The sequence below is a fragment of the Bombus fervidus genome, chromosome 12 (assembly GCF_041682495.2).
Source record: "Bombus fervidus isolate BK054 chromosome 12, iyBomFerv1, whole genome shotgun sequence".
Classification (NCBI taxonomy): domain Eukaryota; kingdom Metazoa; phylum Arthropoda; class Insecta; order Hymenoptera; family Apidae; genus Bombus; species Bombus fervidus.
The window spans coordinates 5,203,722-5,230,224 of NC_091528.1; the positions used below are offsets into that span (position 1 = coordinate 5,203,722).

A 26,503-nucleotide genomic window follows, 5' to 3' on the forward strand; every position below is an offset into this window, starting at 1 on the left:
AAGGGTACCATCGAAATTATTTGTAACTACTGCAAATAATAATTTTTTTACTCTTCATCTAATATCAAATAACGATAACAATAATTAATTACATTTATTTGACTTCATTGATTTCTAACGTAAAAAATCTAGAGTACAATTTCATCCAAGATAAGATTAAGGTCATTTCCTTTCATGATAGATGATATCTTGCAAAGATTATACTTATGCATACATATAAACATGTACTAACAAAATAAATAGTGCATATATATGTATTCGTATGGATCAATGCACGAAGTTGCAAGTAGGTAAATATAGTCATGCGTGTCATGTAAGTACCTATATGTATATGCAGATACATGACGCACGTAATTACATATGTGTTTCATATATACATATATGTATACATAGGTTTCTGAAAAATATATGATTCATACATTATGATATTACACATTGGAGATACTAAAAATTATCGTATAATGCTATTAAAATAATTATGAAGTTATAAATTCCATAACAAATACGTTTATTCGTCAGATGCTGACTAATCGCTAACGGTATTACGAAATAACAGCCAATCCTGTGATAGGTATCTGAATACGGTGCTGCTACCTATCTTTTACAAAACCAAACTACGTTTCTGAAAAAGCATTAACCGACACACAAGTCTAATACCGTCGAACGGAAGAGTTTGGTGGAGCTCCTGTATAATAAACCGATTGTGTAGCAGGTACATTTCTTTAATTTTGTATTGAAGAAATATAATAAATTAAATATTCATTTTCTCGCTTATATGCATTGTTTATAAGTAATTCTTTTTGTTGTGAGAAAGGTTATAGCAGTTCATGGTATACAAATTTCTTATATATTACATATCAGTGCTACATGCACGCTTATCGCCATTTTGTTTATTGTGTCTGCTTTTGGAGGGAAACCGGATCTCAATTTATTTTTATTAACTCATTCTTTTTGAAAACTTGATTTAGTAATACAATTTGATATATTTTTAAGCTAACTTGTAGTAATTAAAAGAAATTTGGTATTTTTATAAAAGAGAATTACACATTGATCTTTTTTCCAGCAGACTTGTAATTTACTTTATTTTTTATTTTTTATTCATGATTTATAATGAATATTAACTAGTTTTGTATTACTTCAAAGTGAACAATGGCACGTACCAAGCAAACAGCACGTAAGTCAACAGGAGGTAAAGCTCCCAGGAAGCAACTTGCAACTAAAGCTGCACGTAAAAGTGCACCATCTACGGGAGGTGTAAAAAAACCACATCGTTACAGGTAAAAAGTGTTCTATGAAATTTTCGCTTGTAATGCCATAATTAACAATGGATTGTAATTCTAATTATGCATTTTATTTACTAGGCCTGGTACTGTAGCTCTCAGAGAAATCAGAAGATATCAGAAATCGACTGAGCTGTTGATCAGAAAATTACCATTTCAACGTTTAGTTCGTGAAATTGCACAGGATTTCAAGACAGATTTGCGATTCCAGAGTGCTGCAATTGGAGCATTGCAAGAAGCTTCTGAAGCATATTTAGTTGGGTTGTTTGAAGACACAAACTTGTGTGCAATTCATGCTAAACGCGTTACGATAATGCCTAAAGATATTCAGTTGGCCAGACGAATTCGCGGTGAACGCGCTTAAATTGTTCACATTTCAGATTCTTCGAAGTCTTTCTTTTTTCAAATTCATATTGTTTTCATATTTGAATGTTCTTAAAATCAAATTCATTGTAGCTTAGTTTCTTTCTTATAAGCCATTATAATAACTATAATTAAATACACTGCCAAGTTCTATAAGCTCTGATATACAGAGATTAAGGATATGTAACCATCATCATATCAAATAGTTTAGTCGAAAACATATATCATTTAAATATAAACGATATACGGAAAGCACAAAGCGGAGTATGTAGCTCGTAACAAATAGTAATAGTACTTTGCATAATTCATATTTTATTATTATATATAACAATAAGTAACGTACGCGATATATAAGCAATATAACAATATGTAGATTTAATGTTTTACAGAAAAAGTCAGTTATATTCGCTACCGTATTTACTTCGTGATTAATATACTTTCTAAACACAATTTTCTATATTGATGTTAAGTTAGATCATAGATTAGATTAAATTTATAATATATAAGATAGTTCGTATGTGCAAGTAAATATACATAGTAACATTTCACGAAGGAAAGTCAAGTGCTATTGGATTATGTATGAGAAGTGTCATGTTATCTACATGTTGTTAATTGTATTTACATGATTGGATTATCAAAATTGATTTGCACGTATATATTTCATTTTTATAAATTAACAAATCTATCACCATAAAATTACATTTCATTATTAATTAGGTTATTATTTTAATAATTATAATGATAGTAATAAAAAAATGCAATTCATAACACTAAATTAATGTAAATGATCTATAAAATTTTTTAATAAACTTAACTTTAATTGTTTTTCTGACAAAGTGAAATCATTATTTTTTAAATATATTTTCCCGATTAGAATTAAAATCTATTTTTAAAACAAATTTGTTTCCTAAAGATTCGTAAACGTAAATCTTGTTATTGCTATTGTTATCAATTATCGAATACATGACATTAGTACGATCGGTAATTATAAGGATTACGTCATCAATGTAAATAAAATTTTATATTTATATCAGTATTTTATTATTTTTTGAAATGAATATTAGTATAACATATGTTTTATAAACGTAGAACGAAGATGCAAAAGATATCAGAAATTCATCGATGTATATCATTAATAACAATTAATATCTGATATTGTGTTTATATTTACAAAATATTTTTGGTACAATGGAAGTGTAATTCAGGTCATGATACCACAAAAAAGTCAAAAAACATTAATATAATTAACTTTAGTACAGTTCAATTTCCGCCGTTAAGTTCAATTGACAAAAGCGCCAAAATTCAATAATTTCGCCAGCTCGACATCGCTCTATATCGCTCGATATCACTCGACATTGTTCGAACATTATTTACGTTTAGACACACAATGGCGTCTATTTTTTCCGAACAGAAAACGTAGAAGAAGCTTCCAATGGCCAGAATAATCACACAACGTCCATTTCAAGAACATGCATCTGGAAAAGCGATAAAAAATTACTATCTTGATAACTACTCTAATATCAAGATGACGTGTCCTTATACGTATCCTCTACAGATTTTCCATATCTTTCTGGAGGTTTCCACGAAATGACTAATTTCATTGTAACTAGAATTACATGACAAAAGTCGCGCAACGACTCTACCCAACTCTATAAATTTCAACTCGGTTTTTGCAATCTATTACAGGGATAACACCTCTCAATACTTTACAATGCTCATGCAAATTCTTCCCTAAAACAAAAAACATATTGATTTACTTAATTTGTACAAAGAATAGGATGACAATTATTATTCGCAAAAACGAGGTTGCTGCTGTGAGTAGTATCATGTATATTACAATTGACAGGGTTCTTCACAGTTCGCACTCTAGGCGTAGGAGGCTGAGCCAATCGCATGTGTTACACTATGAAGCTCAGCTGCTATCCGACATCCGATTGGATGCAGTGCACCGCGGGCTTACGTGCCTCTCGCAATTTAATTTCTAGGGGTAGGGACAAGGGAGTCGTGACTTGGGAGAGCGTCCACTGCCATCGAAGTACAAGGAAACGGATAGTGCTAGCTCTCGCTTCTCGTAGAAGTTTTCCCTTAATTGGTATGTAAATCTGTCGAAAATCCATTTCATTTATGATCGTGTGTGATTACCGGTATCGAGGAGTGTATAGACGTAACAACGTGTTTTAAAAAGGTGTGAAAAGTGTTGGGAAACTCGAGTTATTACCTCCGAACGCGACGTACTGTCGTATTGCCTCCATTTTGCAATTGACGTTCCGTGGAGGGAATCGTTTCACGAGCCTTTCTTACAAGCGACGCTTTCAATTCGCCTCGAGTTCACCAGTGTCATTCGTCTCGTTTTATTTCATAGACTGTGATAATGTTTACCATGAAGATGAATAGGAGATTAGGGAAACAGTTGATTGTTAAGATGATACATTTTTCTGGTTAGCATGGGTTTCAATCGCGTCGGTGCAAGAAGAACGAAAGTTTGTGCATTGCGCAATGCGCAGCGTTCCTCGGTGCGCGGTTCCTCCGCACGAACAGCAACGGAACGTACCCCCACCCTTTCCACCCCACCATCCTTTTAAGTCCCACTCCGAAACTTAAGTTTACTTCAGTTATTATCAAGCGTACCCTTTAACCCTCCAGTTCCCATAGACACCTGCAGGTGCTACTTTTTAGTTATTTTATAACATATGTGAATTGATAATTTGTAGATTCTGATGCATTCTAGTGACTTGTTTAGTATCTATTTTAATATTTTAATTTATAATATAATTGCTTCTTAGCAGTCTCAGAAAAGATGTTTTGTGTTATCACAATGTTAAGGAAAAAGTTTGAATCTATATTATTAAGGTCTGTAAGATCACAAACTAAGATTTGTAACATCTATATAATAGTATTTAGTAATATTTTTCTGATGTTTGCATTTTTATATGTATTTGAAATTTAATAGCACCAGGTGTTATCTTTGAGTATTGTGAATATTTTTTCGTTATTCAATATTTCGTCATTACATATGTCAAAATGAACTTGTAAACAATCAATTGTTTTGTATCGAAAAACATAAGAATTAACAGAATTCCCTTTATTGCATTACAATCTGAGCTATGGGAATTGGAGCGTTGAAATTATTTTTTTCCACTTTTATATATAATCAATTACAACTTTCTGTTTTGGAAAGATTATATGATTAAAACAGTATTTTCAAAATTTCTATTTAAAAGAAATTTTTATTAATCAAGCTTGTATTGTTTTAGAGTAAACAATGGCACGTACCAAGCAGACGGCTCGTAAATCAACAGGAGGTAAAGCTCCTCGTAAACAATTAGCCACAAAAGCAGCACGTAAGAGCGCACCATCTACTGGTGGAGTGAAAAAGCCACATCGATACAGGTACATATTAGACAATATTTTGAGCACACATATAAATACTATATATAATATATGTATATAATAAACTATAATTTTTAGACCTGGTACAGTAGCTCTTCGAGAAATCAGAAGATATCAAAAATCAACTGAATTGTTGATCAGAAAATTACCTTTCCAAAGATTGGTTCGTGAAATTGCACAGGATTTCAAAACTGATCTACGTTTTCAAAGTGCTGCAATTGGAGCTTTGCAGGAAGCATCGGAAGCATACTTGGTTGGTTTATTTGAAGACACAAATTTGTGCGCTATTCACGCGAAACGTGTTACAATCATGCCCAAGGATATTCAGTTGGCTCGACGAATTCGCGGCGAGCGTGCTTAAACAATATGTAATTCCCATACATACCATTTACTACTATTATTATTATCATTCGTAACAGTCGTGAATGAAACATTTTCATTCCAAACTACATATTATGTTGTACTCCATAAGTGTACAAGTTATGATATGATCATCCTTTATAATGTGTATCTAAACTTCAGATTTCTGGAAAACTAGATACAAAGATTGGTATAATCTGTTTTTAATATGTAGGTAGTTTTCATCCTTTGGTATTACTGTACAAACGTAGAAAGTATGTTATTTCTTCGAGAAGTTATCAGTTACAAATCCTTTAATTTCATTCACATCTCTTTTGTCATTTTGCACTTTACAATGTAAGAATACTTATACAAAGAGCGATAAAAAATGTCTAAACCGGAAGGTAAATGATCGTGATAAAAGACAAGTGAAATTGTTAATTCTTCTAAAAGTACTCTTAAGATTAAGTAAGATCGAAAATGTTTAGTTTCTCATTACAGTTTTATTATATTCGTCATCATTATCATTATTGATAAAACACTTAGTGAAATATGCATTAGAGAGTAAGGCAATTTCTTTGTAGGAATTCAATGTAGTGTTTACCATTCTAGAACTCTGGTTGTATGAAAATTACATAAGGTATTTCAATCAGTGAACTATTCATTGTTCGTGTAAAGATAAACGTTTCATAAATAAATCTTCAAAATAATACTAACTTACCTTTTTTTATCTTGTTAAGAAATATGCACTGTTACTTAAGATAGATTAGGTTCTAGGAACATTAATCCTACATCAATTGAGAGATAGTTCACAATATTTTTATTTTACAAATATTTCATTTCATACTTTTACAAATTTATATTACAAATATTGCGTAATTTGTTACAATTTCTCATTCGAAAGTTCACTTCCCAGTTAATTAGCGCAAATTGGTAATATTTGTTGTATTTGAATATAATTTTCCATTTTTCAATTTTTATTTTATATATTAAGCGAAACCTACAAATTAATAATTTTCGATTCACCCGATAGTATAATCGAATGCGTTAAATTTTTAGTTGTGTTAGTATGATTCTACTTCATACAAATATCTTAGAACTTGAAGCTATTTATAATTATACAGTGGCTTAAAGCACACAATTATACAGAAATAAATAATTAAATAGCTTTTACACATTTTAAAGTATAAAATTGAATTATTTTACGACATAAGAGGATATCTTTTTGTTATTAAAAAATAGACATATGTATATAAGTACCTAAATATATATATATATATAAATATCTAACTTCCTATAAAAGCTAAATTTTGCACTAGTGTTACAATATCATTTCTAACATAGCTGAAGTTTTAATTGTGCTAGAAACTATACATTCAAAACTAGAGCTCACGAATTGTTTATTTAAAGGAAGATACCTAGGCAAAATTTGATTGCCAGTTATTTTTCAGATAAAATTTTATAAATATACATCTTTTTTCAATAACTAGAACATTATTTTTATGATAAGGAACAAATTACATTTAAAAAAGTTGCATAATTGGAAAATTTAAATATTTTCATAAAAAACACATATTCAGACATAAGTTGAAGGCATTGGCAAAATACAAATATGTAAACATAATAATACAAAATACATAATATCAAAAATAATGGATCTTCTAAAAATACACAATATACAGAGCAGGTAGCTTCTTCTGGTTACTGTTACAATGAAATGTTAGTAATTCTGACAAAAAGAATTTTTCAAACTAAAATTTCTTATAGTCTGTTTGTGAAGTAATAAAAAAACAAATATAAATTTTACGATATGATAATCTTTTGATAAAAATCTTTTCCAAATTGCAAAATTTTATATGAAAGATAACTGGTGTTCTTCCTTAATATTATTTGTGAATATCTACACAACGTAATGGTAATAATTATCTAGAATTATCACTTATCACAATGATGAATTTTATTAAATTATGATATTAATACTTACAATCTCGAATGTTTATTTACGAATTTCCTCCATAAAATATTACCAAGTATAGTTCTGAATCGTGATGAAAAAGAGACAAGTAATCCTCAAACATTGCAAACTTCATGTAAAAGGCAATTAAATAATTAAATTAAATAGTTTTCTTTGTATCTTATAGAAATTTGTAATAAATTAGCGAGTGAGATTTTTTAAAATTAAAATAACACGAATTAGTAGTCATACGAATATAATGCATAAATTTATTATTGGAATATTTTTATCCGTTGTTTATAATCGAATGTGGTTGCTGTTGCCAGAGGCAAAACCTCGAACTTGCCGTCTAGTCCTAATTACAAAAAATCCAATATACTTTTGTTATCTCTTTACGGTTGGAAACATTGTTTATAAACATTTAAGTATAATAAACAAATACGTTTATTTAAACCAGCATTTCCCAATCTTATTCTAAAAGTATTTCATGCAATATAATACTTAGATACTTTAGAATTATTTCTTTTTTGTTTTAAATTGCATATGTTATACCTAACATTCTTTGATTATTTTGTTTAATAAATTAAATTATACACAACTAGTAGTGAGAGAAGAAGCAGAGCAAATGATTGAGAAATGCTGCACACGTTTATGAATTGTGCATAAACTGTACAACATGCGTATGAAAGATAACTTGAATAATAATTCAATGAGGCTCGCTTTCTTTTTTTCAAGATGTGTCTTATTTACATTAAATATTTGATGTTAATGCATAACTTGAATGAAACAAAGACGAGATGTAAGTTCTATATTGTGCAGACTTAATATAATGTAAGCAGTTTGGTATAAAAAATATTCTGGTCAATTTTATTGTATACAATTTGTGAACATTAATAACAAGAAATACAAGAAAATGGTACATAAATATCATGCAGGGCAACATGTTATGAATGCAAAAATTAATAATGCGATTAATGACGAGTTCCTTCATAGAAAAAGTTTGTTAATTGACATTTTTTTGTTTTACATTACAGAGAATAAATTATAGACATCAATTTAAAAGTTGAACTTTCAAAGAGTACTATTCCAATTCAACATTAAAATTTTAGTAGATTTTAGAGTCATGAATTTTTTTTACATATCACACAATTTTTTTTACTAACACTCTTTTTCAGAAACAAGATATTTTAGTAACAAATTAGTCATTATAATTGATGTTACATACTTTGCATCAGTTCGTCTTATAATCTACAAAAATGTTTTAATTTCATTGCACAAATCATTACTTTTAAGAAGTATATACAGTTACTATATACAACTATATATATACTATGGAATATTTAAGTTTTTAAACTTATTTCCACATTAGTGATATATAAAATTCAGTAATTACTTCTATTAAAATCTAGTAGCTTTTGAAAAGATTTTTTTTCTGAAAGAACTTAATAATATCAGGGATACTTAAATTACGTTTATTTTATAATGTACGAAAAAATTAAAAATAGAAGATCTTCTTTACTAAAACTCACATTCATTTCAATTTACAAAGATAGACTTTAATTTTGGAAGCTAAATTCTGTAATGCAATTAATTCGAAAATCTTGGTCTTTAAAAATTATTTTTGGCATATCTATAACATGTATGTATACAATAGCAAGTGCTTCTATTGATCTTACATATCATACTAATATTCTACATACATTTAATACATACGTGGAACTATTTGAAATAGACATTAATTTGATTGAAGATCTTAATAACCATGTTGAAATTTTTCATAATTTGTTATAAAAAAATACAAGATTAAATAAAGAAGCATACTTTAAATTAACTTAATGTATTTTATAAATACATTACATGTACTTTAAAATGCTCTAAAATTATTTGAAGCTTTTTTTTTTAAATCTGATTATTAAGATCTTAACAGATTACAATAAAAGTATATTGTACTTTTTAAATCACAAAGGAAAGCTAGACAGTTAATTGTAAGCCTGTTATATTAGACATACATTTAAATTAACATATAATAAACGATAATGTTGAGTTATGGAATCAGAAAGAATTATTAAATGATATCAGAGGAAATGAAATTAATATGAAAGTTCTTGAAATTTAGCTTACTTTCTAATATCATATTCATTAATTTTGATCGCTTTATCTGAGGATATTACTAACAATTAGAACATACAGAACGATTTACACATACAGACAAAAAAACAACAAGATGCTCCATATTAATTAGTAGCATAAGCAATAAAACGAGCTGTTCGAAGTGTGATGCAGTCTTCTTAATAATTTGAACATTTATAACAACTAAAAAGCTACAGAACTGGGATCATGAAAAGCTATCATTATCTATAAATTCGTAAATTAAATGTTCACAAGAAGCACTACGTAACTAAAAGTAGACATAAAACTAATAATAAGTACAGTTGATTTAGTACGACTATCATGTATCATTTTAAAGAGTATCATTTTAAATCCCTTCATTAAAGAAAATATTTATACAAAAAACTTATTAACTTTTTTCAACATTCATTCTCGGATGTTTGATACATGATATTTCTTGTTTTGAATACACGCAGTGCATAACATTATAAAAACAATGACATTTTAAAATTATAATATTGTTCTAATGTTACCTGTAAAGATCACGAACAGCTTGATCCTCTCGAGATGGATTTTGACATGTATTTAACTTATTCTCCAACGCCTATATGATCAAACATATTTATTATCGTTATTTATCCTTATTCAAAATATTAAGGACTCTTTAGAGTTGGTGATACTAGTTACATGGAAGACAATTAAAGCAGGAAGCAAGGAACCGTGTGTGATGTGTACAGAAAAAAACATAATAGAAAGCAAAAGAAATCAAATAAAGACCTGTACACATAAAACTTGATCAGCACTTGGTTGATCTAGGTTGTTGCCGTATACAATGAGTAGGTATGTGAACCTGGACGGATGGTAAATCAGTAGGTGTAGTGGAAATTGTTTTTTTCCCACCCGGACAAGTGCACTTTACCCTTCTACAGTCCATGCAGATCCACCTGTCAAGCTACCAAAACACCAGCTACATCACACTACCAGTATCATCAACTGATGATTAAAACGTCTTATAAGTATTTCATGTAAAATAAATCTGATGCTTAGACAAAATCAAAAGGAAAATAAACCATACAAATTAAAACAGTTGCCAATGCAAAACACAATATTTACGGCAACTAAAATATAATGTTTAAAACTCAAAGATACACAAGCCATGCTTCAAGCTATTCTTGTACTCAAAAACGCTTTTGAAACAAAAGCACTGTAATATATATAGAAAATAATGACTATACTTACACCAACTTTTCTCATAAGGTCACCAATCATATTCATTGCTAATATTCTTGTGCATGGTGCCAATGGCGAATTCACGTTATTATTATTATTATTATTATTATTGTTGTTTCCAGTTACACCACCTACAACTCTGTTTCCAACTAATTGCAAACAGGAAAAAAGATACAAATTACTACAGACAATCACTGATAAGATATCAAAATAAGAAGTAAAGATACTATACTACGATAATTCAGTACAAAAAAAAGTATGTATTTGAAGTATAATATTTAAAAACTAAAATAAAGAACAAGTTTGTTAAAATAATTTTTATTTCATTGATAACAATATCATATATATAGATATATATACAGAAAGATGAAATTAATTAAAGCGTATAAAGATATATTAATCAAGCACAAATGTTAGACCAATCTTTTGTTTAGTCAACCTTAAATACCGATAAACAAGCAAATTCAGTTATCATAAAAGAAAAAAATGTCAAGTGGTTACAAAAAATATACATTACATTAAAAAGTTAATTAGATTAAAACTTTTTGTCTGTTATCCATTTAATGTGTTAGAGATAAGTACTTTTTTTGCTGATTATTATCCTTAATAATGATAAGGATCAGCTTTTAGGCCCAAAGCAAAACATGCGCTTAGTTTTACGAAGAGTATTATGGATCTTACTTTTTAATGGCGAAGTTGCTGTATTATTTGGAGGTATAGATTGTGGTACTATTGGGCTACTAGGCGACATATGTGTTTCCAATTCGACTTGAAGTTTATTACTATCAACATGATTACGAACTCTATCAGCTGACTTATCATTGTCTGGTTGATGCCTTTCTTGAACTTGGATTTCCTGTTTTAAATCTGTAATGAATGAATTATTAGAAATGATTTAATCATCAATTATTCAAATCAATCAGTTATTCGACCTCTAATTTCATCCATTAATCTCTGTACTATAACTTTTAGAGCTTCCTTTTCGTCAAGTTCTGATTCTAACAAAGCATTCTTTTCAATGGCAGAATTAAGTTTGGCTTCTATCTCCTCCTCTGTTACCCTATTTATTCTACAAAATTAAGATGGGTAGAATACATATTATATTAAATATTCTACATTTACTTAGCAGATGTAAAAATAACAATCTAATTTTCAATTACCTATGAGCTCTTTCCAAGTCGTCATTTTTTTGTTCTAATTCCCTTATGTATTTTAATAAATGGTCATGTTGAGTCTGTAAGTCCTGAGCTTTCCCTTGAAACATTGCACAGTCTGCTGTTTGTTGATCTAATCTTGTTCTTAATTGTTCAACTTCAGTGGCTAGTCTTGTGTTTCGTTGTCGTAATTCCCTGTTATTCTTTTCTGCTTGTTCTAAAGATGCTTCCAGTTCTTTCTCTAAGAGCTGTGAATTTTCTTGAAATTCCTCCAACTCTCTTTCTATATCTTCTTTCCTGTAATATTACAATAAGATTTACTGAACGCATTGACTAAAGACTAATTACGAGACTAATTTTTTTATAAGATTAATATTTATGAAGAAGTATTTGTGAAGAAGCATACAAGTCTCTGAGAAGTCAAACTAATTTACTGTTTATTAATTGCTTAATAACTGTTTAACTTTTAAAAAACAAATTACTTATCTTCATAAATTTATTTGTTCTAAAAATAATATAAATAATAGTGAATTGTGAGGTAAATAGTAAAAAACGATATTTGTGACATCATCACTTTTTTATACTTTTAAATTCATGGAGTTTTAAATGTATCTTCTGAGCAACTCATCATATATAATACATATAAACATACATACATATAAAATTTTATTCTATAGTTTTCAATGAATATATAATAATACACTACATTTTTAATACACAGAAATGTAAAAATAATTCACCTTCTATGTATCTGGTGAGCAAGTTCCATCCAATATTGAACTTCATCATCTTTAGACACAAACTGTGGTGGATCAATGTCCATCATTTTAACAATATTCTGATTTTGTCCAATATCTTAATTAACCTTGAATGTTAAACACAGCTCTAAATCCTTCTATTTCATTAACGAGACGATAGCATCCTATACAATAAAACAAATTTACATTACACATACATAGGCTTAAAGTACCAAAAATCCATATACAAAAAATATCACAGTCAAAAATACAAATCACAAAATAAATTAAACTTTTGAATAACGTACAAGAATTACAGTGACAATGTCGGTGAAAGTTGCATTCGCTCGAGAAAAAATATTTTATTACTACGCGTATCTCACGTATCTATACACTTCGAACGCGATGTCAAACTAACCTATTATTACCAAGTAGATAACGATCACGAGACGACAAAGAACAGCTATATGCAATTCTACGACGCGCATAATAATCGAAAAAGAGTTCAGAAGATTAAACAGCGGGTCATGTTACGCATAATAAGAACGAGATTGAAATTAATGTGTGAGAAATGGAAAATCGTAGTAGGGACACTTACGTGTATCGTTGGGAGAGGGATAAAGCGAATGAAAATGGTCCAGTCCAGTGTAAATAAAGCTGTGATGCGATCGAATTGAATCTAGTGAACGAGATATTCTCTAAGAAACTGAATGAAAAAATGTACAACCATCGATAATGTGTAGGCGCATTAAATGAAGTTGTCTCAAGATGCATACATATAAATACGGGGACCTTGAGAAAGCGTTTAGCAGGTGTAATGTAGAGTGTATGCCGCGTGTGACACAAATGTCATTACCACAATTATGACTCACAAAGTCGAGACGATAAGGTAGAGAGAAATAATAATTGATCTTGTCACGGTTCTTCGTTGCTCACTGTGAATAGATCGTGTCAAAATCATCTGATAGATCGATCGTTGATCGATCATTAACACTTTAGTCACCATTTACATTTACAACTGAATTTATAGTTCCATTAACTATTTATATTTATGACCGAACTTATGTTTCCAGTGAATCGGAGATTTCTTAAATGAAGAAAACGTGGAAAAGTTTACATCGACAATCGCAAAATGAAGATAGTGGATAGAAAAAGAAACAATTGTGGTTGTGTATCTACTTTCCACCATGGGTTCGATGCGTTCGATTCGTTCGATCACACTCACACGATTACGACGTAGTGAGGTGGCGTTTGCGAGGTAACAGGTTACGAGATACGAATGTATTCGATATAATGGCGCAGAAAAAATATAGAGTGGTAGTTTTTTAAAAAAGTGGTATGTTTTAAATCTAAAATGAGATAAAAAGAAAATTTGAAATTAGTATTTTGTAAAAAATGGTTGGGAAAGAAGAATAGAAATAAAAGAATGAGGAGAAACTCGCTGCACCTATTCTAGAGGTTCTATTTTTGTTTAATATTAAAGTTTATGAAGTCTAAAGTCACACATAAAAACGAATGTTATTTAAAAAATCGTTTTAGATAATAGAAGTTCTTTAAATTTAACTTTTTTACGCGTTCGAATTTATTTTGACTTTTCCAAAAAGAATAATGTACAAATATAAAGCTATTATATATTAAAAAATTAAATTTTATTCAATATTTATAAATGCAGCTCTAATAATTTTTACGAATTACATAATAAAATTACATATACAATAATATTTTATTTAATAACATTTTATTATCCTCCGTACAAAATTTGCATCTTTTTCTATTTCAAATATAGTTACATTTTATTTTGCAAATTCTCGTACGCTTAAGTATTTTAAAAATATTAACGTTTATAATTTAATATGACATAACAATACGAAATTCTCTGAAGAATTGAAGCAATGTTATAAAATAAGTTAGTATTTATGTATTTATTTATTAAAATTCTAGACAACATTCGCATGTGCTTGTAGTGATTTCGCACACTATTTTCTTACTAAATAATTAATTATTAACAATTATTGCATGTAGTGTATGAACAGATGCATCCTCCCATAATTTTTATATTATATTTATCCTTGTCGTATACCATCTCCTTCTTACGATGCAGGTTTTACGTGGTTGCACAATATTGCGTTCTTTGTCTATGGGCACACCATGTATATCTATCTTGTGCTGCAAGTTGCGGTCCTCCCGTCTTCTCTAAGTGGCAGTACATGAATTGTCTATAGACAAGGAACGCAATATTGTGCGACAAAGTCAGATATATTTAGCGTGTGGGACAAGGAAGGAAATAATGCGAATAGCAAAGACGGATATATACATATAAACATGTCGGGGGGTAACGTTGTAAGTCGGGGCGTGTAATGAATCTTTCTGCGAGTTGTCCATCGTTGTTGTATATAAGATGATATTTATTCAAGCGAATATATTGCAAAGGTGAACAAGTGATATCGGTGAGTGAATAATTGAGATATCGGTGACGATGAGTTTAGGTTCGATGAGGAATACACGGTCAACGGGATGAAGATTGCCATTAGGAACTCGATGTACGTGTTCACTGGGCTAATCGAACTTATCGGATTGAGAGTCAGTCCAAGTGGAACTGCCCTTATATACTCCTGTCAATCTTTGTTTTTAAGGAAAGTTATTTAATTACTTTATACCTCTGTTAGGTACACGTCCCTGCCGTGATCGTGGCTACGTTCAGTGACCCGTTATGTCACTTCGAGCCCAAGCCCACTGTCATAAATCTCGGACAATCATAATTGACTTAACTCATAAACAGCTATTTCTCAGTTCCATTGTTTAAGTACAGCTATAATAAGAAGTCTGAACTAAAGTATTGGGGACCTTCCCAAACATTCCGAAAGAAAGGCCCCGGTGTCCTTTCATCTCCGACACGGCCATCCTGACAATCACACGTCCTCGGGTGTATCTAAAATTTTGTATTTCCTCAACATTAGGCTCGATGCAACTGACATTAATTACCATTTAACTAAATGTTAACATAAATACACGACCTCGCTATAATAGCCCTGAAGTGCATCTGAACATGTCACATGACCTCACTATGCTAGCCCTGAAGTGCATGTGAACACGTCCCACGACCTCACTAGGCTTGGTTACCCTTTTGCTCACAGACGTATCCGAACTCCGCGAATCGTGCTAACGATCTTCCGAGATCAGGGTACTCATATCGTCATGATCACTATTATGTCCATCACTGCAGACATCCAATTCAGCAGGAATACAACTATCTGGCATTTTTCTTAATCTATCATGACTGTATTTGTATGATCGTTTACCATCTAATGTTTTTAAAGTATACCTATCTGCCTCCAAAACCTCTGCTATTACAAATAGCAAAACCCTTTGGATCTAATTTAGCTTGATTCCTCCCTTATTTTTCCGTAGTACAAAGTCGCCAAGGTTGAATCTAACTATTTTAGCTTTTGTCTTGTCGAATCGTACCAAATTATACGATCCTTATCGTACTTAGCAGTGCTCTCTATATTTCATACTGCTGTCTTATATTGGAGATATCTATTTTGCTTTCCTCTGTATTTTCGGGTAGCACTAACCCGTAGGGTCTTGCTGTTTTGCCTATTAGTAATTCTAACGGACTCGCTTTAGTCACGCGATTGATGGTGCAATTCAGAGCCAATTGTATTTCGCCAATCGCGTCTTGCCATGACCGTCCGGTCATATCTATTGTTGTAAACATATTTTTTTTAATGTGCCCATAACACGCTCTACCTGCCCATTACCTCTACTAGCACCGGTTCCTATTAAGTGGAGTTTAATGTGTCTACTTTGAAATTCTTGAAATTCTTTACTCGTAAAACATTTCCTTGATCTGATATATGATAAGAACTGCCGAACAAAATATAGCAGACTCAAGCGCTTTGACGGTACTAAAAGAATCTAGTTTACGAGTATGAGACAGGTATATACATTTAGCGAAAATATCCCAAAACAATAACCTATTCTTTTAAATCACTTTTATCACTTAACTTGCGTGTTATATCTACGTGGACTGTATGCCAAGGCATGCTGGTCTTAGGCATAGGATGTAATTCGGTTTGTATTTTACCTGAGTTGGGACGAACTTCTCCATTATGAATTACGTATCCAAGATAAAGCACCGATGTTTTTAGAAAAGAACATTTACAGAAATTAAAAAAAAGAAAATTCGGCGTTTACGAGATTGTTTAAGACAATGTATAATCTTTCTAAAGCTCGGCAATAATGAGGACGTCATCCAGATAGACGACGACGTACGAATAAGCAAGGTCGCCTAAGGACTTGAGAATGGCTCTCTGAAATACGGATGGTGCATTTTTAAACCCAAATGGCATAGTTATATACTCGTATTGCTCGTCGGGGGTAACAAATGCTGTATATTCCGTAGAATTATAATGAATAGGGATTTGGTGAGAGCCGCTGGCCATGTCCAGGCTAATAAAGTTTCTAGCTTTTTGCAATCTTGCGATTTGATCCGCAATAGGAGGTAGAGAATACCGATCCGCGACCATATTTTTATTTAGCCCTCGGAAATCTACACATATTCTATCTGAAGCATCTCTATTCTTCAAGAGTAACCTAAGGCTCGCGAATGATGAATTACTAGGCCTTATGATGTTTGCTTTAATTAATTCGCTTATTCGTTCACATACTATTCTTTGCTCTTCCTCGCTAAGTCTATAAGGACTTCTTTGTACGGTGACGTTACGATCGTATTTCTAACTAGCCTGTATTTACGCGAGTATGTGGGAAACCCGTAATGAATGAATCTCTGGATTTTCAAGAACAGAAATTAATCGATTTTTATTATTACCAATTACATCAGTGTCAACTTTATTAATATCGCTCTCGTTTTCAGCGGTTTTATTACAGACAATTATTTTGTTGTACACATAGCGAGGCTATTTTGTGTAATATTACGTCAAAACCTTGACTTAAAAATTTCGCGACCAATCATGATATCATATTTGAAAGGACATGAAAAATTATCTCCAATGTAAACCCATCAATACAGTGGACAAAATTTGAGATGTACGTTTAATACAAGTTCCTCGCATTACTACTACATCAGTCGTTCTTTTGCCAGAAAATCTCAAGGCTACGGATTCTTTAATTAGTGAACACTCTCGGCTCCAGAATCGTAGTGAAATGGAAACGACTCACCCAGATGACTCGATCTACCAGTTGACGCTTCCACTACGACTCGACGCTTATTATTGAAATTATAGTTTCCTTTCGGTGCACTACATTGTAAAGGATTTTTCTCCATAATCAGTCGTACTAGCGACTGAATTAACTCGTGCATGATGGTCATATGCTCTTGCATTGTTATAACCGGCACTGATCTCACTTCTGATGTCGGGGGTAACGTTGTAAGTCGGGTAACGTGTAATGAATCTTTCTGCGAGTTGTCCATCGTTGTTGTATATAAGATGATATTTATTCAAGCGAATATATTGCAAAGGTGAACAAGTGATATCGGTGAGTGAATAATTGAGATGTCGGTGACGATGAGTTTAGGTTCGATGAGGAATACACGGTCAACGGGATGACGATTGCCATTAGGAACTCGATGTACGTGTGTTCACTGGGCTAGTCGAACTTATTGAATTGAATCTCAGTCCAAGTGGAACGGCCCTTATACACTCCTCCCCGTATCTCTCTGTATCCCTTAGGTCAATCCCTGTTTTTAAGGACAGTTATTTAATTACTTTATACCTCTGTTAGGTACACGTCCCTCCCGTGACCGTGGCTACGTTCAGTGACCCGTTATGTTACTTCGAGCCTAAGCCCACTGTCATAAATCTCGGATAATCATAATTGACAACTCATAAACAGTTATTTCTCAGTTTTATTGTTAAAGTACGGCTATCATAAAAAGTCTAGACTAAAGTATTGGGGACTTTCCCAAACATTCCGAAAGAAAGGCCCCGATGTCCTTTCATCTCCGACAAACATGTGTGTGTGTGTGTGTGTGTGTGAGTGCGCACGCGCGCATTTATGTATGTGTATATACACACACCACTTAGGCAAAGGGGGTGATAATATGCGACAAGGAAGGTGAGACATGGTCAGACGATACGAAAGCCATTTCTTGGGAACAATGCAGAAATAAATCTTTTATGTATATACTACATATTTGATAATTATAATAATTATGTAATTAATATATATTAAATAATTGCAGAAAGTCCTTGACCTTCTTATTGCCTTTGATGAGACGCTGTTGATTAATGCCCTAATAATCCATTCTGCTAATTTTCTTAAGTAATAATTATCCAAACTAATTATCATATGTTAAAGACCAATGGTTAACCAAAAAGTATTCCAAGAATAGTCTCTCTATTGCATCTAAGTGCGTCCTATTCCAACTCAATTAGTTATACTTTACTGGTAACATCTTTAAAAATAAAAGTATCTTTTCATATTGTCATGAATTTTATTAAGAAATTCTTCAATTGAAGTTACGAATAGCTATAAATCTTCTTGTTATTCTGAAATAAAAATAAAGATGAATTTAACAAATTTTAGACAAACTAAAAGTTACTTACATTATAAAAGATAATCATCTTATTTTAAAGTCTTAAAGAATAGCTAATAAGTTTCACTTGAAACATCTTAAAAATTGGTAATAAATAATTATATAATAACAGTATAAATAATAATATAATACTATTTTAAAAGAAAATTTGTAACAATTACTTCAAAGATCATTAACCATAATGGGAAGGGGGAAACAGTTAGCGCTGCTTATTTAGAATAATAATTTATTTTGTTTCATCAAATTTTCATCAAATTACACGAATTTCTTGTCAAAGATAAAAAGACGAAAGACGTGCCGCAAATTGTTTCATATATTTTATACACTCTTAAAATAAATGTTATACATATACATACATATCTCAATATATTATAAAACACATTGTTGGTATTATATTACCATGTAAAAATTAAATATAAAAGAATAAATTAAAGTTTATATAAATAGTTTATAAGGATCAGTTAACAAATATATTGTATTACACAGTTATAACATTAGTTAAGTAAGATAGATAAATAATCGAAGATATTGTTAAATTTTAACTTTCATATAGTATGTATATTATAAAAAGACTTTAATACACGTTCAATGAAAGTTAATCAAGTGATTAATTATTTAATAGCCTGCGCAGCATTTCTAGAACTACCAACTCCAATCCTTTAATGAGGCGTATCGCACGAGGGACTTTAACATAAAATTTGGAAAGGAGAAACTTATAAAATAGTCCTGCCTTAAAAAATAGCCTTAAATTAGTTGTAAGTTTGAATAATTCATCTGCCCTAGTCTCACACTATTTATCTCTCCTATTGTTGTTCATATCATCCGTCCTTGTCGCGCATTGTCACTCGTTCTTACAGTGTCCTCTGTATCGTCTGTATCGTCTGTACAAACATACGAGTATATACCTGTCCTTGTTGCACACTGATGCTTTCCTTATCTACGAACATGTAATGTGTCGCCATCTACTATCCGTTGCGCCAAGTTGCGGTTCCTACTTCTGCCACCAGATGGCGAAAACATACGGGTATATACCTGTCCTTGTTGCACACTAATGCTTTCCTTGTCTACGAACATGTAATGTGTCGCCATCTACTATCCGTTGCGCCAAGTTGCGGTTCCTACCCCTGCCACCAGATGGCGAAAAACATATGGGGTATATACCTGTCCTTGTTGCACATTGATGTCTTCCTTGTTCCACTCACATCCTACTCTGTCCTTCCTTGTACACTGATGCTTTCCTTGTCAACTAACAATTCATGTGCTGCCATCTAGCACGAGTGGTAGGAACCGTAACTTGGTGTATCCGGCAGTAGATGGCGACATATTATGCGTTCGTAGACAAGGAAAGCATTAGTGTGCAACAAGGACAGGTATATACCCGTATGTTTTTCGCTATCTGGTGGCAGAGGTAGGAACCGCAACTTGGCGCAACGGATAGTAGATGGCGACACATTACATGTTCGTAGACAAGGAAAGCAATATTTTGCGACAAGGACAGAGTAAGGCCCGAATAAGGAAGGCATCAATGTACGACAAAGACAAATGATATGAACGACAATAGGAGAGATAGACAGTGTGGGACTAGGACAGATGAATTATTCAAACTTACAATTAATTTAATCTTAAACAGGTATAATAGGTTGCGTTATAGTCCCTCGTGCGATACTCCTCATTAAAAGATTAGTATCGGTAATTCTAGAAATGCTGGGCGGGCTATTAATTAATTAATCACTTGATTAACTTTTATTGAACGTTTATTGAGATCTTTTTATAATATACCAGTAACAAGAGTATTGCGATTCTACAATATTTTCGCAATTACTAACTTTTCTAATTTTCTTAAATGGTTATTATCCAAATGTTAAAGTCCAATAATTAACAAACAAATATCTCATAAACATTATGAACAAACATATTGCTATTAATTGTGTTGCAATCCTATTAGTTGTATATAATCGACGGTATTTTTAAAGATGCAAATAATCTGTATTATGTCATCAAATTTATTAACAAATTTATTAATTAAAGTTGGGAATACTTCCAAATCTTTTTCTTTTCTTATCTAGAGAGGAAGACGCAGCTGAATTAATTAAAAAGTTTTAAAGAAACTAGAAATCATACGTTATAAAAGATTAGGTCATTTTTTTCTTATTTTCAAGGAAAATTGATAAGTTTTACCTATCATATGTCTGAAAAAGAATAGTTAATAATTATATAATAACAGTATAAGTAATAGTAGAACACTATTTTAAAAGATATCGTTTAATAATTAGTTTAGGTATCGTTAACTAAAATAGGAAAAGAAAAGCAGTAAGAGCTGTTGAGCTAAAACAATAATTTACTTTGTAAAGAACTATCTTATCGACTAACTAAGCCTAGTGAACAGATTATTGTATTTGCTGCCTTTAAATAATAATAGCAGCTTATAATATCCATCAAAGTCAGTCAAACAATAGTTAATCGGTGAAAATTAAACAAAATTAGAACATGGAAAAGAAAATGAAAATGATGATAAACAATGTACTCAGTATAATACATTAGTTATATATTGTTATAAATATTTTCGAATTCTATACGTCAAATATTTCAAGGCTGCAGAAATAATGTCAATAATTTTTGGCTTCCTAAAGTTTAACCCTAAGAACAATAGTGAAATGTAGATATAAACACTTTGGTGGTTTTCATTTATTTAATATGATTGAAGTTAGGCATTAACATGATACAACTTGAAAAACTGTAAGATAGTGACAAAAAATATTTCTCAAATACAAATTTCTTTTCCTATGTTCATTATTTCAAAAATTTATTTCTTTATCTATTACTTTTATTGTTTAGCAATATAACGTGTAATTAATTGAGATAAAATATTTGACAATAATTTTGTTTAAAATGAAGCATATATTCTCTTTCTCTTATCTAGTTTCGAATTTGGTACTGTAGTCGATTTCTATTAACTCGAACGTTTGTACGTCAGAAATTTTCAAAGATAAAATATGTTGACTAATTTTCTGTTACATTTGTGATGACATCGTATTAAAGTTTGAAAAGTAGATTCAGTATGTCTTGTAATATTTGTCAAACGAAATTTTCCTTCTTCACAAGAGAAGTAAGTTATCATTTTTGTTAATAGAATCACTTGCAATTTATAGGTTAAGTTGTAGCATAGCATCACATCATTTCTTGCACATAGCTTTTTTAGTTAGCTTAATCTGATTATCAGAAACTAGAATAGCTTTTAAATTTTCTTTCCATTGTGTTTCATTGTTCTGATATTACTTAGGTTGCTTGCCCCGGCTGTGGTTTTTCATGTTGCAGTAAGTGCCTCAAATATAAATGTAATATTCCAGATAGAGGGGTGAAAAAGGTCTGTGGACGTTGCTTTAATAAATATAATTTTACAAGTACCTCAAGCTTTAATAATAATATCGAAATGAATGGCCACGAAGAACCAATGGCTCCAGTGGACATTACAAAAAAGTAATATATTCTTCAAAGATAAGCATGAAAATATTTATAATTACAGTCATCATAGAAAACTTTTATGTATATATTGTATATGTTAGATAAAACATTTTAAAATTCCATTATAATTGTAACAAGACACTACTGTCATGATTATATTGGTCAAACATATATAATTAAATATATAATAAATATATATAACCAATATATATATAAGATGTATAATATATATATTTATAAATTTCTGCAAGTATTCAAATACTTTTGTGAATAATTATAAGTAAAATAATTTAATATGCTTGATTTATATAGATTGGACTTGTTGGAGAACCCTGTGAAGCCTCCTATTGTAATGTACAAACATACAAATCATTGGGATAGATTTAAAACTGGATTAGAACCAGCTGATCAAGAGATAGTTGAAAGATTAAGAAAATTGAAGGAGGAAGACAAAACTACAGCTTTAAGTGTAGATGAGATAAAACGGAGATTAGCATTACTAAAGGATGAAGACCCAGATGTTAGGCAGCGCAGAATAAATGTATGTTAATATATAATAAAAGAATACCATAAAATTATTGTGTTTTAAGTATGATCTAAACAAGTATATTATTCTTTGTAAATGCAGCAAGTAGATACCAGAACAGACCAACAGAAAACAGACGATTTAATACAGGAATATTTGAATCAATTGGAACTATCCTCGGGCAGCGATTCGGTTAGCGAAATTCAAGCAAGGCTAAGATCACTACAAGGCATTAGTGAAAAACCTATAGAAGTATAAAATCAATAATAAGCAATAAGTTTGTACGATGAACAATAGTATAACCAAATTTCTGTTATTTTAGCATTCAGCTAATGATGACAATGATGATGAGAAACACGTAACAAAGAAATTAATTGGGAAAGCTTTGGCAGAAGCAGAATTGGAGAAAAAATATGAGAAAGACTTAGAAGAGAATGAATTGGAAGAAATGGAACTGGAGGTATGTGAAACCGATTTTTATGGATAATTATGTACAGTATTCTGATTAAAATTTAACAAACAGGAGGCAAAACATACTGATGATGAAGATGAAAAACCTAGCTGTGTAATGTGTGAACAAACTGAAGATTTACAGCGATGTTTAGGTTGTCACGGCGATCTATATTGTACTGTATGCTTTGAAGATAATCACGACGACTTGGAGTTGAAAATGCACAAAAGAGAACCAGCAACAAGACGCAATCAATTTTAAATGAAATGGCTAAAAATTTTAGAGAAACGCTTCGCAATGATTCACATACAGTTTCATTGCTAAAAACACTTTCTGTATAATTTTTACGAACAATACTTATAACCAGCATCGCGATTTTGATATCAGAATACTGTCATTTAAATAGAAGCATTCCTTGCAAAGTACACATACACATAAAATAAATAATACATAATTATAGTAAGCTGTAAGTTTAAAGTCAAGATTGTGATTGTATTAATAATGCCTGTCATTAAAAATTATTGTTGCATTATATCTACTTTCATAGTAAATAATTTTGTAACAATCTCAGTTTAACAGATTTAATAACAGATATTCACGCTTTTACTAAGAAACAAATTAATCTTCAAGAACAACAAATTATTTGTTCATATAGCGAACTCTTCCTTTATTAATTTCACCACAAAGTTGTTGAGCAAATAAATACATGGACTTCGATTAAATTTATAGCTTGCTATCGATATTTAAATTCATTAATTCTCAATATTATATATATTAATCGATCTCGATATTTAAAAATGTTTGAACTTTCTATATAGGATAGTAATTCATTCTAGATTGGAATTTGTTTTAGTAGCTTGTTACAATTCTTTCTGCTTATTCTAAGAATATTATCTTTTTGGTTTAAATACCAAAGTGAACTCACCGATCCAGACTAGATGTCAGTAAAGATGCTTACTGACATCCTCACGGGGATTTCCCGAAGGTGGTCTGTGTCGCGGCGCAAAAACCTTTTCTCAAAGTCTAAGCAGGCCTGCTATTTTTAGATGACATGTACGCATCTATCGTGCCAAGATTTCAACCACGTTCGGTTACTAACGAAGAAACCATTTGTTCTTCTTTCCGTCCAGTTTGTTTAACAGTGTAATCTATCTTTAAATATTTTTTCTTCTTTAAATTCTTATTATTTAAAAATTGTCATGAATAATTAATTAAAACGGCTTAATATTTTTAAGTCAAATAAACTTAATTGTATAATTGTAAGAAATTGATATGAACAATGTTTTTTAAAATTTGTATATGTATGCAGCTTTATGAAAATTGGTAATTTTTTGCTATTTGTAATTCATGCCCTTTTTCTATAGTATTGAATACTTCATTCTATTAAAAATAAAAAATGATTTAAAGTATATACCGAGTCTTTTTATATATTATTTTATATTATCTTTTTAAGCGTACTGAAGAATTTTAATAAAAATAAAAGGAAATCATTAAAGTGATCATTTTTTATTCAAGTCATACTTAAATATTGATTTAATAAAGCGACAAATTTGAAAATCCATTTGAGTCATTTTTTAACAAATAAAAAATAACCTAACCTATAATTTTAAATTTCCTAAGTCGTAAAAAGCTATCCCATTTTTTATAACTTCCCTTATTATTTCTTTTATGATTTTCGCAATTATAAAAAGTACTATGTACCAATTTTTCCTGAACAATTTCCCTTGTTAGCTTGCGGCTAAATTGGTTATGGTTGCAATATTTTAAGGAAATTTTACAACTTCAAACAATTCTCAGGAATTTGGCAATGACAAAGCGTATACATGTAGCGGGTGTTGTTGTTAGCAGGTCGTTGGTACCCAGAATTTTCGCTACAAGAGCTGCGTTCTTCGAAAAAAATATCTCATTTTAAATAATTTTTTACCTTTGTTTAGGTTGAGCATATATATTCACATTTTTCAGACACATCGTCATTTTTATATGAGTTTTGTGAATATGTACATATATAGATAGTAAATGACTTCTTTTTATGTAAGAGACAATACGGATTCTTCAATTTAGAATTTCTTTGTCGTCGATTTCGTTGTCCAAGTGAACATTTTATCTTTGCCCCTATATAGTAATAAAAATTGGATTAAAAGCGTTTTAAGTATTCCCAAAATTTTTCGAGAATGATCTTTTACGTAGTGACATCTTTGCTTCGGTTTATTACACTGGACGCAAGCCAAACTCTGTTTCGAATTCAATATTTACCAGTTCTCTTGCAAAACCTTTAGCAAAATCATTTTACAAATCAATATTGTCAACTTACATTTATATTTTAGTTTTTGTTCATTATATCTCTAATTTTTCTCATTAATTCTATTATTTTGTTTGTATTTAATTATTATAATATTAAATATTTTGTTTGGTAACTAAATGATTTATTCGTATTGTAACTATAACAAATTTTCTAAAATTATTTTATACAAACTTTTATAGAGAAACTGGTTTTTCTTTCTTTCTTTAATGGTAGAAGTCCATTTTTTCTTGTATTGAGATACATAATACATATTTAAATATTTCTAAAAGCAAAGCTAAAAAAATTGCATTTGCAATACAAAAGTTAATGTTGTCAATGATATTCTTACTTATAGTAAGTGCTACTGTAGGTAGTAAGTATTAGGTACTAAGTATTTTTTACTTGTAATTACTTGTAATAATCTATTATACATGCATACGTTAAATCTAAAACCATTTATGCAATTTTTTTTTTAACCAATATATTTTTAATAATTTTTGGAAATACTAATATGTCTCTAATTATATACCATTAAAATATAACAGTAGAACACATCAGTCTATCATGAAGCTAATGGTATAATTTACAAGTCAAAATTGGACTTATACCACTTTAAAAAAATAGACTACACAAATGACGTAATTCATGGACGCAGAAGAATTTGGTTA

General features: G+C 30.5%; 4 protein-coding genes and 1 long non-coding RNA gene across 12 annotated transcripts; 3 read left to right on the forward strand and 2 right to left on the reverse strand.

Moving 5' to 3' along the window:
- Positions 1-552: 552 nt before the first annotated feature.
- On the forward strand, positions 553-2,470 carry LOC139993105 (histone H3.3A). 2 transcript variants are annotated; one of them, XM_072014534.1, is made up of 3 exons: positions 553-712; positions 1,144-1,277; positions 1,362-2,470. In XM_072014534.1, exons 2-3 carry the CDS (start codon positions 1,150-1,152, stop codon positions 1,642-1,644), a joined length of 411 nt encoding a protein of 136 aa, XP_071870635.1. In that variant the 5' UTR covers positions 553-712; positions 1,144-1,149; the 3' UTR covers positions 1,645-2,470. The 2 variants fall into 2 exon arrangements, with proteins under 2 accessions (XP_071870635.1, XP_071870637.1); XM_072014536.1 differs by lacking the exon at positions 553-712 and adding an exon at positions 896-1,070.
- Positions 2,471-2,660: 190 nt separating this feature from the next.
- On the reverse strand, positions 2,661-3,619 carry LOC139993107 (uncharacterized). Its single transcript, XR_011801293.1, has 2 exons — positions 3,481-3,619; positions 2,661-3,374 (listed from the first exon to the last, which is right to left on the reverse strand). It is a non-coding gene; the product is annotated as an uncharacterized lncRNA (long non-coding RNA).
- LOC139993104 (histone H3.3A) lies at positions 3,596-6,088 on the forward strand. Of its 3 annotated transcripts, none has more exons than XM_072014531.1 (3): positions 3,596-3,735; positions 4,898-5,033; positions 5,112-6,088. In XM_072014531.1, the coding sequence occupies exons 2-3, from the start codon at positions 4,906-4,908 to the stop codon at positions 5,392-5,394; spliced, it is 411 nt and encodes a 136-aa protein (XP_071870632.1). In that variant the 5' UTR covers positions 3,596-3,735; positions 4,898-4,905; the 3' UTR covers positions 5,395-6,088. The 3 variants fall into 3 exon arrangements, with proteins under 3 accessions (XP_071870632.1, XP_071870633.1, XP_071870634.1); XM_072014532.1 differs by lacking the exon at positions 3,596-3,735 and adding an exon at positions 3,941-4,081; XM_072014533.1 differs by lacking the exon at positions 3,596-3,735 and adding an exon at positions 4,281-4,305.
- Positions 6,089-6,169: 81 nt separating this feature from the next.
- On the reverse strand, positions 6,170-13,972 carry Nude (Nuclear distribution protein nudE). 5 transcript variants are annotated; one of them, XR_011801292.1, is made up of 9 exons: positions 13,413-13,972; positions 12,560-12,741; positions 11,826-12,116; positions 11,598-11,734; positions 11,347-11,532; positions 10,675-10,814; positions 10,213-10,387; positions 9,969-10,039; positions 7,566-7,681 (listed from the first exon to the last, which is right to left on the reverse strand). XR_011801292.1 is itself a non-coding variant. In XM_072014530.1 (8 exons), the coding sequence occupies exons 2-8, from the start codon at positions 12,643-12,645 to the stop codon at positions 7,624-7,626; spliced, it is 969 nt and encodes a 322-aa protein (XP_071870631.1). In that variant the 5' UTR covers positions 12,646-12,741; positions 13,155-13,964; the 3' UTR covers positions 6,170-7,623. The 5 variants fall into 5 exon arrangements, 1 of the variants encoding a protein (XP_071870631.1); XR_011801290.1 differs by having other exon boundaries at positions 13,349-13,972; XR_011801289.1 differs by having other exon boundaries at positions 13,155-13,971.
- A 7,788-nt stretch (positions 13,973-21,760) lies between these two features.
- Positions 21,761-24,164, forward strand: LOC139993209 (abscission/NoCut checkpoint regulator). Its single transcript, XM_072014715.1, has 6 exons — positions 21,761-22,221; positions 22,396-22,592; positions 22,890-23,118; positions 23,206-23,355; positions 23,426-23,563; positions 23,627-24,164. The coding sequence occupies exons 1-6, from the start codon at positions 22,174-22,176 to the stop codon at positions 23,813-23,815; spliced, it is 951 nt and encodes a 316-aa protein (XP_071870816.1). The 5' UTR covers positions 21,761-22,173; the 3' UTR covers positions 23,816-24,164.
- The last annotated feature ends 2,339 nt before the right edge of the window (positions 24,165-26,503 follow it).